The sequence below is a fragment of the Salmo salar genome, chromosome ssa17 (genome assembly GCF_905237065.1).
Source record: "Salmo salar chromosome ssa17, Ssal_v3.1, whole genome shotgun sequence".
In the NCBI taxonomy this organism is placed as follows: domain Eukaryota; kingdom Metazoa; phylum Chordata; class Actinopteri; order Salmoniformes; family Salmonidae; genus Salmo; species Salmo salar.
Window position 1 is genome coordinate 9,649,728 of NC_059458.1, and position 17,439 is coordinate 9,667,166.

General features: G+C 41.7%; 1 protein-coding gene across 1 annotated transcript; it reads left to right on the forward strand.

Annotated features, from left to right (window-relative positions):
• Nucleotides 1-235: 235 nt before the first annotated feature.
• On the forward strand, nt 236-16,948 carry LOC106575090 (carboxypeptidase B2). Its single transcript, XM_045700370.1, has 8 exons — nt 236-383; nt 692-762; nt 914-1,021; nt 1,578-1,688; nt 2,191-2,281; nt 2,547-2,749; nt 3,617-3,701; nt 13,462-16,948. The coding sequence occupies exons 1-8, from the start codon at nt 236-238 to the stop codon at nt 13,656-13,658; spliced, it is 1,014 nt and encodes a 337-aa protein (XP_045556326.1). The 3' UTR covers nt 13,659-16,948.
• The last annotated feature ends 491 nt before the right edge of the window (nt 16,949-17,439 follow it).

Here is a 17,439-nt window from a genome sequence, read left to right on the forward strand (position 1 = left end):
TAACTGCCTCGTCAAAAAGTTCAGATTTCTTGGCTTAACGGCTAAGGTGTTGGGTTTACAGTAGCAAGATCTTGAGTTCAAGCCCCGGTTTGGACTACCAGCCGACTTCGCTTAAACTTCAATATTGATTTTACTATGTTATGCCCTTAAGGTCATATCCATGATATAAGCTTTCAGTATTATGAAATGCATGTAGAATGTTTTTAATAGTTCAGAGAAATCCCCAAGAGTAAGAATGTGTGTTTGTTTCAGAGTGCTACTGGACAACACAGAGGAACTGATCGAGATGCAGACCAGGAATGAATCGTCAGACCCTCGAAGCAGCGTATCTTATTATGATCGATACCATTCTCTGGAGGACGTAAGAGACCTGATTGTGTCATGTCATTACCTAACGTTATTAACATAACCTTAATGTAATGTAACAACATCATCTCAATGTAACATCCCATTAACATTACTTTAACGTCATAACCTTTTCTGGGCCCATATTCATACAGCGTCTCAGCGTTAGAGTGCTGATCTAGGATCGTTATGATGCTTCTTAGATAGTAACATTATATGGCCAGGGGCAGCTGGTCCTAGATCAGTTATACTACTGTGAAACACTTTATGAATATAAGGCTCTGGTCATTTGTGATCCCAGCTAGTAGATGTCAAGTAAGTTTTTATTATGATGTCTCTTTTATAGATATACTGTTGGATCAACAAGACTGCCCAGGAACACCCAGACATGGTCAAAGTCATCCTGATTGGCTCATCGTATGAAAAACGCCCACTTTACGTTCTCAAGCTGCCTTTTTAGCAATGATTCATACAATTATTATATTTTTAAATAATGTCATAGTCATTTTATAGGTCATAGTCATTTTATACTGATCAAATTATTGCATTTCTCTGTTGTCTTTTTCAGTTGTCTGGACGACAAGAGAGAGCTGAAAAGAGAGCTATGTGGATTGACTGTGGCATTCATGCTAGAGAATGGATCTCCCCAGCTTTCTGCCTGTGGTTTGTGCAATATGTCAGTACCATGTTCCTAAAACCCAGATTCTCTACCAACTTATATTCTATCTATTCTGATAGGCCATACTGTATAGATCTTTGGTTATATAGCATCTTCATAACTCAGTGGTTATGAAGTACAATTGAACATTTTTATGATGGCTCTGGAATTGTATTAAATCGCATTGCACACTATTTTGATTGGAACATAGACAGCTATATTAAAATGTGTTTCCTGCACAACTTTTCCCCACATAAAGCTCTTTTGTGGAATAACTCAGACATAACTGTAAGGAAAAGTCATTGTTCTACCCCATCTGGCATGAGAGGAATATTGACTTTGTTCTTGATGTTTTTGACAACACAGGTAATATTGTTACATTTGAACAATTTCTAACATTGAATGATTTTCCAATTCTGAGAGTTTATTTCTGTGATCAAAGCCATTCCCAGTGGTCTAACTACACCAATGAAAACTCATCTTAGCTTTGGTAATGATCACAAAGCCACTATTTTGATTTGGAACATAGACAGCTATATTAAAATGTTGAATCTTCCTTGTGCTCTTTCCTCAGTCCTTGAATTTCTATAATCTAAACAATGATATCACTGAGATGCTGAACAGTATGGACATCTATGTGCTGCCTGTCATGAACCCGGATGGATACAAGTACACATGGACAACGGTAAAGAATAAGGCAATTAATAAGATGTATCGAAATTGAGTCAGTGGCTGCGTTCCAGGACGACAGCTACCTCATGGACTGCGCAGTTGGGCGTCAGATTGCTATATGAAGTGGTTAGCTCATATCCCACGATCCAGTGAGATCTGGCATGATTCTGCAATGTAGTCAGTCTGGAATGCTGCCAGTGCCTTCAAATATGTCAATCTGAGCCACACAAAAATTGTCATCTCTACGAGCACTGTGCATCATATGGACATACAGTACTTAGTGCATATGAATGATCTCTCAGCCAAGATCCATGATCTAACAAATATATCATTTTAACACAGAGATCCATTCCACTCACCCTTAAACAACTCAACTGAATTTATTCTGCATAATGAATATACAGAATGTCAGAGAGATTTCATATTTTGTGAGTTTACGTCCGTATATGTTTTAGGATATGGCAGTAGGCTATATGTTTTGAGATTATACTGTGTGTGCTCCTTTATTTCACCAGAATCGAATGTGGAGGAAGAATCGTTCCTCGAGCAAGGAAAGCAACTGTGTTGGAACCGACCTCAATAGAAACTTTGATGCAAACTGGTGCAGTAAGTCTGAAATGGGAACTGAACTGGCAGCTTGAGGGCTACTGGTCTCTGATCTCACATACAAATTACTGCCGTTGTTCCCTTGAGCAAGCCTCTTATCCCCAAAATTGCTCTCCATCCAGGGGCGTTGCACTGCTACTGACTCTGTGTCGCTCAACGTGTGTGTGTGTGTGTGTGCTTCTGGGTGTGTTGGGGAAAAAGGCAGAAGATGACTTTGCGTTCTAACCAAATGAAAAATAAACGTTCTATTATATTGCGTCTGCAGCGAAGGGAGCCTCCAACAGGCCCTGTGATGAGATATATTGTGGCCAGTTCCCAGAGTCGGAGCCTGAGGCAGAAGCCGTGGCTAACTTCTTGCGCAGCCACAAAGACTCGGTAAAGCTCTACCTCTCCATCCATTCCTATGGTCAGATGCTGCTCTTCCCATACTCCTGCTCCAATGAGGAGGTGCCTAACTACGCCGAGTTGGTGAGTTGTTGGGAGCGATGAATGGGTGGATGAAACCTAGGGATCACATATTAGGCATTCATTTGCAGTTGATAAGTGTGTTTGTAAGTAGCTAATTAGGCATATATTCTGTATAATTAGCCATTTATTAAGCCTTTTCAGCGTTTTCCTATTCACACAAACAATAATAGGCTAATCATACCTGAAATGGCATAATTAGCTACTTATAAATGCCTATATGGTGATCCATATACTGGTTTTTGATCAGTCAGTAAATATCATAACCCACAAAAATGCTAACCTCCCCTGGTATTGGTAATGGTGAGAGGTTAGAATGTCTTGTGGGTGTCTTTGTGCCTCTAAATGTATAAAATCATAATTATTCCCGATTTATTCAGGCTTATCCGTAATCATGGTAATCACATGTTCAGAAATATATTCTATTCTTATTTACAATCAAAGTGACTCCAAATGACACTACATTATTTACCATTCATTTCTATTGGGCACAAAATAATATTTAACGCATCCAATAAGTTTCTAGAGTCTATAGCTTGACGAAGTCATTTCGTGCTGGGAATTTGGGACCAAATACTAAACTTTTGACTACTTTAATACACATAAGTGAATTTATCCAAATACTTTTGGTTCCCAAAATGATGTACAAAAAGTTCTGTAAAGTTAATCTGGCAGTCTGCACTTTAACCTCATAATCATTGTATCATTTCAAATCCAAAGTGCTGAAGTACAGAGCCAAAACAGCAAAAAATGTGTCACTGTCCAAATACTTTTGGATCTTACTGTATATTATCAACAACAACAGAAATGTATGAATAGGGACCACTTCATTTTTTTTATTTTAACTGTGTTGCATTGTTTTTTTAACAGTTTGAGCTTGTACAGGAGGCAGCCATGAAAATCAGAAGATACTACAGGAACAACTACAAATATGGCGCATCAGCAAAAACAATATGTGAGTCAGTCTTCATCAGAGTTGGGGTCAATTCCATTTAAAATTTTCTCAAGGCATAGGAATGAATGAAATTGACCCCAACCCAGGTCTCAAAAAAACCAAAAACATTGTGATACTCACAGAATTTTCGTCTGTAACACATAGGTTGGAGAGGTAGGCAGCAAGGTTCAGACAAACCCCTACTGTTGCAAACCAAATGTTGGCTAGAAGCATGGGGATATAATGTTTAGATCATTTTTTCCAGTGGAGATTATGTTTATGAATTGCCTGGCTGGACTGTGGGACAGTGGATGCACATTGATAATTGAAATAGAAATGTTAACATTACACGGGAATTATCATGAATAACTCCTGGCTATCACAATCCAGGATCCAAATATACCGTTTTATACAACCTGGTCTCAGAACATTTGGTATTATTCTGTAAGTAAATCCGTTAGTATGATTATGTTACTTTTCGTATAGTATGTATTAATTTGTCCATCACCAAATTCATTACACTGAACAAAAACCTAAACACAACATACAACAATTTCAAAGATTTTACTGAGTTACAATTTATATAAGGAAATCAGTTAATGTAAATAAATTAATTAGGCCCTAATCTATGTATGACTGGGAATATAGATATGCATCTGTTGGTCACAGATAACTTAAAAAAAAGGTAGGGGCGTGGATCAGAAAACCAGTCAGTATCTGGTGTGACCACCATTTGCCTCATGCAGCGCAACACATCTCCTTCACATAGAGTTGATCAGGCTGTTGATTGTGGCCTGGGGAATGTTGTCCCACTCCTCTTCAATGGCTGTGCGAAGTTGTTGGATGTTGGCGGGAACTGGAACAGGCTGTCGTACACGTCGATCCAGAGCATCCCAAACATGCTCAATGGTGAGTATGCAGGCCATGGAAAAACTGGGACATTCTCAGCTTCCAGGAATTGTGTACAGATCCTTGAGACATTGGTCCGTGCATTATCATCCTGAAACATTATCAATCCTATGATTATTCGACTACACAGCTAATGCCTGCTGTGCATTAACATGGTACTTCATTTTGTTTATCTGTCGGCCCCAGCCTCGAACTCAGGCCCTGTGTGTAGCGAACTGACCCTCTCTGCCCATTCATTGCCATTTACCCGTTGTTGTTGTCTTAGCCGTTTACCCGTTGTTGTCTTACCCGTTGTTGTCTTAGCTCTCCAATCAACACCTGTGATAGCTTTATGCCTCTCGCTAATGTCAATTTGCCTTGTATACTGTTGTTTAAGGCAGCTCTCATCGTTTTATTTTACTGCGGAGCCCCTAGTCCCGCTCAACATGCCTCAGATAGCTCCTTTGTCCCACCCCTCACACATGCGGAGACCGCACCTAGCTTAACTGGCGCCTCCAGAGATGCAACCTCTCTCATCATCACTCAATGCCTAGGTTTACCTCCACTGTACTCGCACCCTACCATACCCTTGTCTGTACATTATGCCCTGAATCTATCCTACCACGCCCAGAAATCTGCTCCTTTTATTCTTTGTTCCCAACACACTAGACGACCAGTTCTTATAGCCTTTAGCTGTACCCTCATCCTACTCCTCCTCTGTTCCTCTGGTGATGTAAAGGTTAACCCAGGTCCTGTGGGTCCCCAGGCGCTCTCATTTGTTGACTTCTGTAACCATAAAAGCCTTGGGTTCATGCATGTTAACATCAGAAGCCTCCTCCCTAACTTTGCTTTATTCACTGCTTTAGCATACTCCGCCAACCCTGATGTCCTAGCCGTGTCTGAATCCTTGTTTAGGAAGGCCACCAAAAATTCAGAAATTTCCATCCCCAATTACAACATTTTCCATCAAGATAGAACTGCTAAAGGGGGCGGAGTTGCATTCTACTGTAGAGATAGCCTGCAGAGTTCTGTCATACTATCCAGGTCTATGCCCAAACAGTTCGAGTTTCTACTTTTAAAAATCCATCCATCAGAAATAAGTCCCTCACTGTTGCCGCTTGTTATAGAGCCCCCTCAACTCCCAGCTGTGCCCTGGACACCATATTTGAATTGATTGCCCCCCATCTATCGTCAGAGTTCGTACTGTTAGGTGACCTAAACTGGGATATGCTTAACACCCCGGCCGTCCTACAATCTAAGCTAGATGCCCTCAATCTCACACAAATTGTCCAGGAAACTACCAGGTACAACCCCAAATCGTTAACATGGCACCCTCATAGATATCATCCTGACCAACTTGCCCTCTAAATACACCTCTGCTGTTTTCAACCAGGATCTCAGCGATCACTGCCTCATTGCGTCCGTAATGGGTCCGTGGTCAAACGACCACCCCTCATCACTGTCAAACGCTCCCTAAAACAGTTCTGCGAGCAGGCCTTTCAAATCGACCTGGCCCGGGTATCCTGGAAGGATATTGACCTCATCCCATCAGTAGATGATGCCTGGTTGTTCTTTAAAAGTGCTTTCCTCACCATCTTAAATAAGCATGCCCCTTTCAAAAATGTAGAACGAAGAACAGATATAGCCCTTGGTTCGCTCAAGACTTGACTGCCCTTGACCGGCACAAAAACATCCTGTGGCGTACTGCACTAGCATCGAATAGTCCCCACGATATGCAACTTTTCAGGGAAGTCAGGAACCAATATACACAGTCAGTTAAGAGAGCAAAGGCTAGCTTTTTGAAACAGAAATTTGCATCCTGCAGCACTAATTCCAAAAGGTTTTGGGACACTGTAAAGTCCATGGAGAATAAGAGCACCTCCTCCCAGCTGCCCACTGCACTGAGGCTGGGAAACACTGTCACAACCGATAAATCCACGATAATCGAGAATTACAATAAGCATTTTTCTACGGCTGGCCATGCTTTCCACCTGGCTACCCCAACCCCGGCCAACAGCTCTGTACCCCCCACAACAACTGGCCTAAGCCCCCCCCTCCACCCAAATCCAGACAGCTGATGTTCTGATAGAGCTGCAAAATCTGGATCCCTACAAATTAGCTGGGCTAGACAATCTGGACCCTCTCTTCCTAAAATGATCCGCCGCCATTGTTGCTACCCCTATTACTAGTCTGTTCAACCTCTCTTTCGTATCGTCTGAGATTCCTAAAGATTGGAAAGCGGCCGTGGCCATCCCCCTCTTCAAAGAGGGAGACACTCTAGAACCAAACTGTTACAGACCTATATCCGTCCTATTCTTCCTTTCTAAAGTCTTCAAAAGCCAAGTGAACAAACAGATCACTGACCATTTCGAATTCCACCGTACTTTCTCCACTATGCAATCCGGTTTCCGGGTGCACCTCAGCCACGCTCAAAGTCCTAAACAATATCATAACCGCCATCGATAAAAGACAGTACTGTGCAGCCGTCTTCATCGACCTGGCCAAGGCCTTCGACTCTGTCAATCACCGTATTCTTATCGGCAGACTCAACAGCCTTGGTTTCTCTAATGACTGCCTTGCCTGGTTGACTAACTGTGGCTCAGTTGGTAGAGCATGGTGTTTGCAATGGTGTTTGCAACACCAGGGTTGTGGGTTCGATTCCCACGGGGGGCCAGTATGATTTTTTTTTTTTAAAAGGTATGAAATGAATTGAAATGTATGCATTCACTACTGTAAGTCGCTCTGGATAAGAGCGTCTGCTAAATGACTAAAATGTAAAAATGTAAATGTTCTCAGATAGAGTTCAGTGTGTCAAATCGGAGGGCCTGTTGTCCGGACCTCTGTTAGTCTCTATGGGGGTGCCACAGGGTTCAATTTCCGGGCCGACTCTTTTCTCTATATATATCAATGTTTTCGCTCTTGCTGCGGGTGATTCTTTGATCCACCTCTACGCAGACGACACCATTCTGTATTCATCTGGCCCTTCTTTGGACACTGTGTTATCAAACCTCCAAACGAGCTTCAATGCCATACAGCACTCCTTCCGTGGCCTCCAACTGCTCTTAAATGCTATAAGTCTATAAGTCTTTGCTAGGTAAAGCTCCGCCTTACCTCAGCTCACTGGTCACCATAGCAACACCCACCTGTAGCACGCGCTCCAGCAGGTATATTTCACTGATCATCCCCAAAAACAACACCTACTTTGGCCGCCTTTCCTTCCAGTTCTCTGCTGCCAATGACTGGAACGAATTGCAAAAATCACTGAAGTTGGAGACATATCTCCCTCACTAACTTTAAGCATCAGCTGTCAGAGCAGCTTACCGATCGCTGCAGCTGTACACAGTCCATCTGTAAATAGCCCATCCAACCAACTACATACCTCATCCCCATATTTGTTTTTCTGCTCTTTTGCACACCAGTATTTCTACTTCCATATCCTCATCTGCACATCTATCACTCCAGTGTTTATTGCTAAATTGTAATTACTTTGCCACTATAGCCTATTTATTGCCATACCTCCTTACTTCATTTGCACACAATGTATACAGATTTTTCTATTGTGTTAATGACTGTACGTTTGTTTATCCTGTGTATATCTCTGTGCTGTTGTTTTTGTCGCACTGCTTTGCTTTATCTTGGCCAGGTCGCAGTTGTAAATAACAACTTGTTCTCAACTGGCCTACCTGGTTAAATAAAGGTGAAATAAATCTAAAAATTAAAAACTTGAGGCAATGGTGACGGATAAATGGCACGACAACCCCACCTCCACCGTGGTGCACTCTGTTCACTACGTTGACGACATCAATCCGCTCGCCCACACTGCCATCTACCCAGTACAGTTGAAACTGGGATTCAACCGTGAAGAGCACACTTCTTCAGTGTGCCATTGGCCATCGAAGGTGAGCATTTGCCCACTGAAGTCGGTTAAGACGCCAAACTGCAGTCAGGTTAAAACTCTGGTGAGGACGACAAGCATGCAGATGAGCTTCCCTGAGACAGTTTCTAACAGTTTGTCCAGAAATTCTTCGGTTGTGCAAACCCACAGTTTCATCAGCTGTCCGGGTGGCTGGTCTCAAACAATTCCGCAGGTGAAGAAGCTGGATGTGGAGGTCCTGGGCTGGCGTGGTTACATGTAGTCTGTGGTTGTGAGGCCGGTTGGACGTACTGCCAAGTGCTCTAAAACGACATTGGAGGAGGCTTATGGTAGAGAATTTAACATTCAATTCTCTAGCAACAGCTCTGGTGGACATTCCTACAGTCAGCATGCCAATTGCATGCTCCCTCAAAACGCTCCCTCAACTTGAGACATCTGTGGCATTGTGTGTTATGACAAAACTGCAGATTTTAGAGTGGACTTTTATTGTCCCCAGCACAAGGTGCACCTTTGTAATGATCATGCTGTTTTATCAGCTTCTTGATATGCCACACATGTCAGGTAGATTAATTATCTTAGAATCAAATCAAATTTTATTGGTCGCGTACACATGGTTAGCAGATGTTAATGCGAGTGCAGCAAAATGCTTGTACTTCTAGTTCCCACCGTGCAGTAATATCTAACAAGTCATCTAAGAATTTCACAACAGCTACCTTGTGCACACAAGTGAAAAGGAATGATTAAGAATATGTACATATAAATATATGGATGAGCGATGGCCGAACGGCATAGGCAAGATGCAGTGGATGGTATAGAGTACAGTATATACATATGAGATGAGTAATGTATGGTATGTAAACATTATATAAAGTGGCATTGTTTAAATGACTAGTGATACATTTATTACATCCAATTTTTAATTATTAAAGTGGCTAGAGATTGAGTCTGTATGTTGGCAGAAGCCACTCAGTGTTAGTCTGATGGCCTTGAGATAGAAGCTGTTTTTCAGTCTCTCTGTCCCAGCTTTGATGCACCTGTACTGACCTCGCCTTCTGGATGATAATGGGGTGAACAGGCAGTGGCTCGGGTGGTTGTTGTCCTTGATGATCTTTTTGGCCTTCCTGTGACATCGGGTGGTGTAGGTGTCCTGGAGGGCAGGTAGTTTGCCCCCGGTGATGCGTTGTGCAGACCTCACTACCCTCTGGAGAGCATAACGGTTGTGGGCGGAGGAGTTGCCGTACCAGGCAGTGATACAGCCCGACAGGATGCTCTCGATTGGGCATCTGTAAACGTTTCTTGGCAAAGGATAAATTGTCATTAACAGGGATATTGTCACGTTGATATGAAGAGATCGGGAGACAGGCGCAGGAATGCGTCATATGTTTTTTTATTATACCCAAATTACAGCGTGCCATGTAAAGGCACGGGGACGAAGACCATATAACCACGTATACAAAACACAGGGTAGAAACCCAAACAAAAGAGCGATGAGTACCTCGAATAAATACACAATCGCACAATGATTATCACACGGGACGAGACCCGCAATCATCTGCACAATATACAGTTGAAGTCGGAAGTTTACATACACTTAGGTTGGAGTCATTAAAACTCGTTTTTCAACCACTCCACAAATTTCTTGTTAACAAACTATAGTTTTGGCAAGTCAGTTAGGACATCTACTTTGTCCATAACAGAAGTAAATTTTCCAACAATTGATTACAGACAGATTGGGGGAAACTGGGGGAGGCTTGCACGCCGAAGAACACAATCCCAACCGTGAAACACGGGATAGCAGCATCATGTTGTGGGGGTGCTTTGCTGCAGGAGGGACTGGTGCACTTCACAAAATAGATGGCATCATGAGGCAGGAAAATTATGTGGATATATTGAAGCAACATCTCAAGACATCAGTCAGGAAGTTAAAGCTTGGTCGCAAATGGATCTTCCAAATGGACAATGACCCCAAACATACTTCCAAAGTTGTGGCAAAATGGCTTGACAACAAAGTCATGGTATTGGAGTGACCATCACAAAGCCCTGACCTCAATCCTATAGAAAATTTGTGGGCAGAACTGAAAAAGTGTGTGCGAGCAAGGAGGTCTACAAACCTGACTCAGTTACACCAGCTCTGTCAGGCGGAATGGGCCAAAATTCACCCAACGTATTGATGGAAGCTTGTGGAAGGCTACCTGAAACGTTTGACCCAAGTTAAACAATTTAAAGGCAATGCTACCAAATACTAATTGAGTGTATGTAAACTTCTGACCCACTGGGACTGTGATGAAAGAAATAAAAGCTTAAATAAATCATTCTCTCTACAATTATTCTGACATTTTGTAACGCCCTGGCCATAGAGAGGGGTTTTTGTTCTTTATTTTTGGTTAGGCCAGGGTGTTACATTGGGTGGGCGTTCTATGTTCATTTTTCTATGTTTCTGTTTAGTGTTTTGCACCTGACAGGACTGTTTGGCTGTCGGTTTTCTTGTTTTGTGTGTATAGTGTTCTTACGTTTATTAAAATTCAAAGATGAACACTAACTCCGCTGCACCTTGGTCTACTTCCACAGACAGCCGTTACACATTTCACATTCTTAAAATAAAGTGGTGATCCTAACTGACCTAAAACAGGGAATTTTTACTAGGATTAAATGTCAGGAATTGTGAAAAACTGAGTTTAAATGTATTTGGCTAAGGTAAACTTCCGACTTTAACTGTACGTGGCACGAAAGCCAAAACAAACAGCACAGGTACTCACACGAACCAACGAACATAGGAACAATAATCGACCAGACAATGTAAAGCCAAGGGCACACTTATACAATTACTAATCAGGGAATAGGGACCAGGTGTGTGTAATGACAGTTCTGGAGGGATCCGTGACAGACAAAAACATTTATGCACACAATTTTAGAGAAATAAGATTTTACTGCGCATGGAAAAATTCTGGTGTCTTTTATTTCAGCTCATGAAACATGGAAAGAATAATTTACATGTTGTGTTTATTTTTTTGTTCAGTTTATACAATACCAGTCAAAGATTTGGACACACCTACTTATTTTCTTTATTTTCACTATTTTCTGCATTGTATAATAATAGTGAAGGCATCAAAACTATGAAAAAACATATATGGAATCATGTAGTAACCAAAAAAGTGTTAGGCAAATATATTTTAGGTTCTTCAAAGTAGCCACCCTTTGCCTTGATGGCAGCTTTGCACACTCTTGGCATTCTCTCAAGCAGCTTCACCTGGAATACTTTTCCAACAGTCTTGAAGGAGTTCTTACATATGCTGAGCACTTGTTGGCTGCTTTTCCTTCACTCTGCAGTCCAACTCATCCCAAACCATCTCAATTAGGTTGAGGTCAGGTGATTGTGGAGGCCGGGTCATCTGATGCAGCATGGAGGTGTGTTTTGGGTCATTGTCCTGTTGAATAACAAATGATAGTCCCACTAAGCGCAATCTAAATGGGATGGCGTATCGCTGCAGAATGCTGTGGTTGCCATGCTGGTTAAGTGTGCCTTGAATTCTAAATAAATCACAGACAGTGTCACCAGCAAAGCACCATCACACCTCCTCCTCCATGCTTCACCGTGGGGACCACACATGCGGGGATCATCTGTTCACCTACTGTGCGTCTCACAAAGACACGGCGTTTGGAAACAAAAATCCCAAATTTGTACTCATCAGACCAAAGGACTGATTTCCACCAGTCTAATGTCCATTGCTTATGTTTCTTGGCCCAAACAATTATTTGATTTTTATTGGTGTCCTTTAGTAGTCGTTTCTTTGCAGAAATTTGACCATAAAGGCCTTCACGCAGTCTCCTCTGAACAGTTGATGTTGAGATGTGTTTGTTATTTGAACTCTATGAAGCGTTTATTTGTGCTGCAATCTGAGGTGCAGTTCACTCTAATGAACTTATCCTCTGCAGCAGAGGTAACTCTGGGTCTTCCTTTCCTGTGGCGGTCCTCATGAGAGTCAGTTTCATCATAGCGCTTCATGGTTTTTGCGACTGGCACTTGAAGAAACTGATCTTCATGTCTTAAAGTAATGATGGACTGTCATTTATCTTTTCATATTTGAGCTGTTCTTGCCATAATATGGATTTGGTATTTTACCAAATAGCGCTATCTTCTGTATACCACCCCTACCTTGTCACAACACATCTGATTGGCTCAAACAAATTAACTTTTAACAAGGCACAGCAGTTAATTTAAATGCATTCCAGGTGACTACCTCATGAAGCTGGTTGAGAGAATTCCAAGAGTGTGCAATCCAGCCATCAAGGCAAAGGGTGGCTACTTTGAAGAATCTCAAATAGAAAATATATTTAGATTTGTTAAACACTTTTTATTACTACATGATTCCATATGTGTAATTTCATAGTTTTGATGTCTTCACTATTATTCTACAATTTAGAAAATAGTACAAATGAACATAAACCCTTGAGTGTGTCCAAACTTTTGACTGTTACTGTATGTTGCGAATTTGCAAAAGGTAAAATATGTTACAAATGTGCAAAATGTACAATATTTTTAGAATTTGGTTAAAGAGTTAAGGTTAGGGTTAGGGGAAGGGTTAGCTGAAAGGGTTAGGAGGAAGGGTTAGCTGAAAGGGTTAGGAGGAAGGGTTAGCTAACATGCTAAGTAGTTGCAAAGTAGAAAAAAAGTAGTAAGTCGTTGAAAGGTTTCTCATTAGCTAAAAATGATAAACTTCCCATGATGAGATTCAAACTCGAATCCTTTGGGTTGCTAGATGTTCGTGTTACACGCCCACCAGTCCACCCTTACCAACCATCCTACTTTAGTTTTTGCATTACGCAACCATTGCTCTTATGTAACCATACCAAATGCAACATATCAGACTAATTTGAGTGTCCCGGATTTACATTTACTATGTTACATCTAGTCTATGAGACCAGGCTGTTTTATAATAAAATGCTGACAATTGCTTTGTAAAGCTTAACAGTCACTACAAAACAAGTTAAATTCCTTGTTCTTCCTTCGTCCTTCTCCAGACGTAGCCCCCGGAGGTTCTGACGACTGGGCCTACAACCTGGGCATCCACTACTCCTTCACCTTTGAGCTGGAGGACCGTGGTCGATATGGTTTCCTCCTACCGCCATCATTCATCTCCAACGCCTGCAATGAAGCCCTCCTCGCTCTTAAGAGTATCGCTCTCAGAGTCATTCAGAAAACACAACCCCAACCCTAACCCTTTATGCCCCTGAGAAGTTGGCTGTGTAAACCTGAGCAGTTTCACGTCTGATTTGGTCCAAAGTAATCCCTTTTATCAAAGCCTATTTTGTGTGCGTGTCTGTCAAACATGATTGTAAATTGTATCATCTTTTATTTTTTATAAGGAGTGGGGCAGTCCCAATCATTACATAATTAGTTGTTTGTTGGAGGAGAGGAAAGACGGGGGAGAGAGTGCTGAAATAGCAATGGGTCTGATTCGAACCCATGCTGCAGCAAGCTGTGTTCCACTGGCAACGGCTTAGACCGCTAGGCCAGCCTAGTGTCACTCTAGCACAGCATTCATGTTTTTGTAGTAAGTAATCATAGACACTAATGAAATCTTTCTTTCAATTCCTTTCTTATTCCTATTATCCTCCTACAGTTTTGAAGCTTTAAACTGTAGTGGTGTTGACAGTTCTCTGTGTGTAGGCTTCTAATGGTGTAACAAAGATGAATATTCCAACAGAAAACAATAATGAAATTAGATATTTAAATGTTGATGTTTTGGCCTTTCTGAGAATGCCAATTTTTTTCACTGGCTTCCCTTTAGTTTGAAGCATGGCTAGAAAACATAACATCATTGCACTGCTTAGAATACTCTTAACACAGATGTCATTGTCATATACAGGCCGCATAGATAGAAAAAGGACCCCTTTAGGGCCATTGTTGGCCGGTCACGTGCAAGCCGAACTGTCAAAACCTCAGTCATGTGTCACTTCAGTGGACCCTCTTAATACATATTGACTTCAATTCTTCAATCGCATGTTTAAAACTACAATGCACCGTGGGAAACTAAGGTTGGCAGGAGTCACAAGGTGATCAGAGTGTGTTGGTTTCCTCTTCATTGTAGTTGAAAATGTAAAATACTTCACAATAAATCACACACAGACTAGAGCAGTGCAGGAAACATACACTGCATGACCAAAGGTATGTGGGCGATATACTATATATACAAAAGAATGGACACCCCTTCAAATGAATGGATTTGGCTATTTCAGCCACACCCATTGATGACAGGTGAATAAAATCGAACACACAGCCGTGCAATCTCCATAGACAAACATTGGCAGTAGAATGGCCTTACTGAAGAGCTCAGTGACTTTCAACATGGCACCGTCATAGGGTGTCACCTTTCCAACAAGTCAGTTCAAATTTCTGCTTAAGCTGCCCCAGCCAACTGTAAGGGCTGTTATTGTGAAGTGGAAACGTCTAGGAGCAACAACGGCTCAGCCGCAAAGTGGTAGGCCACACAAGCTCACAGAACGGTACCGCCGAGTGCTGAAGCATGTAGGGCGTAAAAATCGTCTATTCTCAGAAGCAATGTCAGCACATTAATGACATCGATTTACATGGCCGAGCAGCTGCACACAAGCCTAAAATCACCTTGCGCAATGCCAAGTGTTGGCTGGAGTGGTGTAAAGCTCGCTGCCATTGGACTCTGGAGCAGTGGAAATGGACAAATCAGTGTTTGGCTGATGCCAGGAGAACGCTGCCTGCCCGAATGCATAGTGCCAACTGGAAATGTTGGTGTAGGTGGAATAATTGTCTGGGTCTGTTTTTCATGGTTCGGGCTAGAGCCCTTAGTTCCAGTGAAGGGAAATCTTAACGCTACAGCATACAATGACATTCTAGACGATTCTGTGCTTCCAACTTTGTGGCAACAGTTTGGGGAAGGCCCTTTCCTGTTTCAGCATGATAATGCCCCCGTGTACAAAGTCCATACAGAAATAGTTTGTTGAGATCGGTGTGGAAGGACTTGGCTGGCCTGCACAGAGCCCTGACCTCAAACCCATAATACACCTTTGGGATGAATTGGAACCCCGACTGCGAGCCAGGCCTATCGCCCAACATCAGTGTCCGACCTCACTAATGCTCTTGTGGCTGAATGAAAGCAAGTCCCCGCAGCAATGTTCCAACATCTAGTGGAAAGCCTTCCCAGAAGAGTGGAGGCTGTTAATAGCAGCAAAGGGGGGACCAACTCCATATTGATGCCCATGATTTTGGAATGAGATGTTCGACAAGCAGGTGTCCACATACTTTTGGTCATGTTGTGTATGTCAGAGAGAACCTTGAGGCCCAGCAAGATGGCTGGAGCTGGTGCTCATCATTCAGGTAACAATACAAACACACACATCAAATCTCTTACCAGAAGAAAATATATATTTTCATTCTCAGAGCTTGAAATAGCAACTGAACATGTAACCAAAGCTGAGACAAAAATAAAGATGAGGTTGCAGGAGAAGAAAATGTCTGTCAGATTGATGTTATAATAGCAATGTGTGCCTCAGTATATTTTCATTTGATGGAAGAGACCCTCTGGAGCTGCTGCAGTGTGTTCTACTGGCTGGGATCATAGGCCTATGTGTCTACTGTAATGAGTACAACAACCTGACTAAAGAGAGACGAACTAGAGACCAGCCACAACAACCTGACTTAAAGAGAGCAAACCAGCTTCAGAGAGAGACAGAAAGACTGAGACCGTGGTAATAGGGTTTTTATTAGCCGATATGTTTCGACTTGAGGTTGAGCAGTAAATACATCTTCCCCTTCAAGTCAGAAGGATCCTCAGCCATAATGTTTGCACCGCAGTGATGAATGCGGATATGGCTAGAAAACGTACCCCAATCCAGGGATGGAAGATGTGCCTGTACTCCTAATGATCCCATTATCCGATATGGAAAATCAAGAAGATTGAAATAGTGCTCGTTCTAGCATTAGCTAGCCTAGCATGCTGACGAAAAAGGCAGTTAAATAAAAAAATGTGCAGTAATTCAGTCTTCTTGATTTTCTATATCTATTCATCATCAATTGCAGTATTAGTGTTGATGATAATAGTTCTAATCACACTTAATAACTGTTAGTAAATATCCAATTCATTATGTGTATGTTTTCTAAATGATGTCATGAACCAATAACTCCTTTACAGTTGGTTTCTAATTGAAATAATAAATCATTTATAAAATATGAAAATACAATTAACAGACACCTTAGTCATTAAACATGACAAATATTTTGTAACAGTGTTCATGAAAATAATGTTTAATTGACATTTTTATGTTTGTGCTTTTCTAATAACCAATTTCTGTGTTCATGAGGGACTCATTGAACGAATCCTCACTATCAGTATCTGCAATTTGGCAGTACGCCCAGAAACTTGTTTTGAGAACGAAAGATATCTTAGTTTCAAGGTCTCAGCTTTGAGAGAAGAAGCCTCGTGAGTTATTAGTCTGTCACATGCATGACCCAGTGTTGGTCGGTCACATGAAAGAAGTAAACGTTAATGATTAATTAATTATGAATGATGAATAAGCTAAATCATGCAAATATAATTTGTCTGTATATAAGAGAACTAACAGGACTGCCCCAGGTAGAGCTCCTGATTGACATGTGTACTTGGTGCACTGAGTTGGTTGGAACCTCTCCAGCGCGCTGATAATAAAGAATTATTAATTTAAGATGTATCTTCGAGTGTCCCTGTGTAGTATTTCCACAACAATTGTTTGAGTCTTATATCTCCCTCTCTAACTTTAAGCATCAGCTGTCAGAGCAGCTTACCGATCACTGTACCTGTACACAGCCAATCTGTAAATAGCACACCCAACTACCTCATCCCCATATTTTTATTTATCTTTTTTCTCTTTTACACCCCAGTATCTCTACTTGTACATCATCATCTGCATATCTATCACTCCAGTGTTAATGCTAAATTGTAATTATTTAGCCTCCATGGCCTATTTATTGCCTTACCTACCTACTCT

Excerpts from the sequence above, each read along its gene's own strand:
- LOC106575090 (XM_045700370.1), top strand. The coding sequence starts at position 236 with ATGTGTGTTTGTTTCAGAGTGCTACTGGACAACACAGAGGAACTGATC. Across the intron at positions 1,022-1,577 it reads GCCTGTGGTTTGTGCAATAT|TCCTTGAATTTCTATAATCT; the intron begins GTCAGTACCATG and ends CTCTTTCCTCAG. Across the intron at positions 2,750-3,616 it reads TGCCTAACTACGCCGAGTTG|TTTGAGCTTGTACAGGAGGC; the intron begins GTGAGTTGTTGG and ends TTTTTTTAACAG.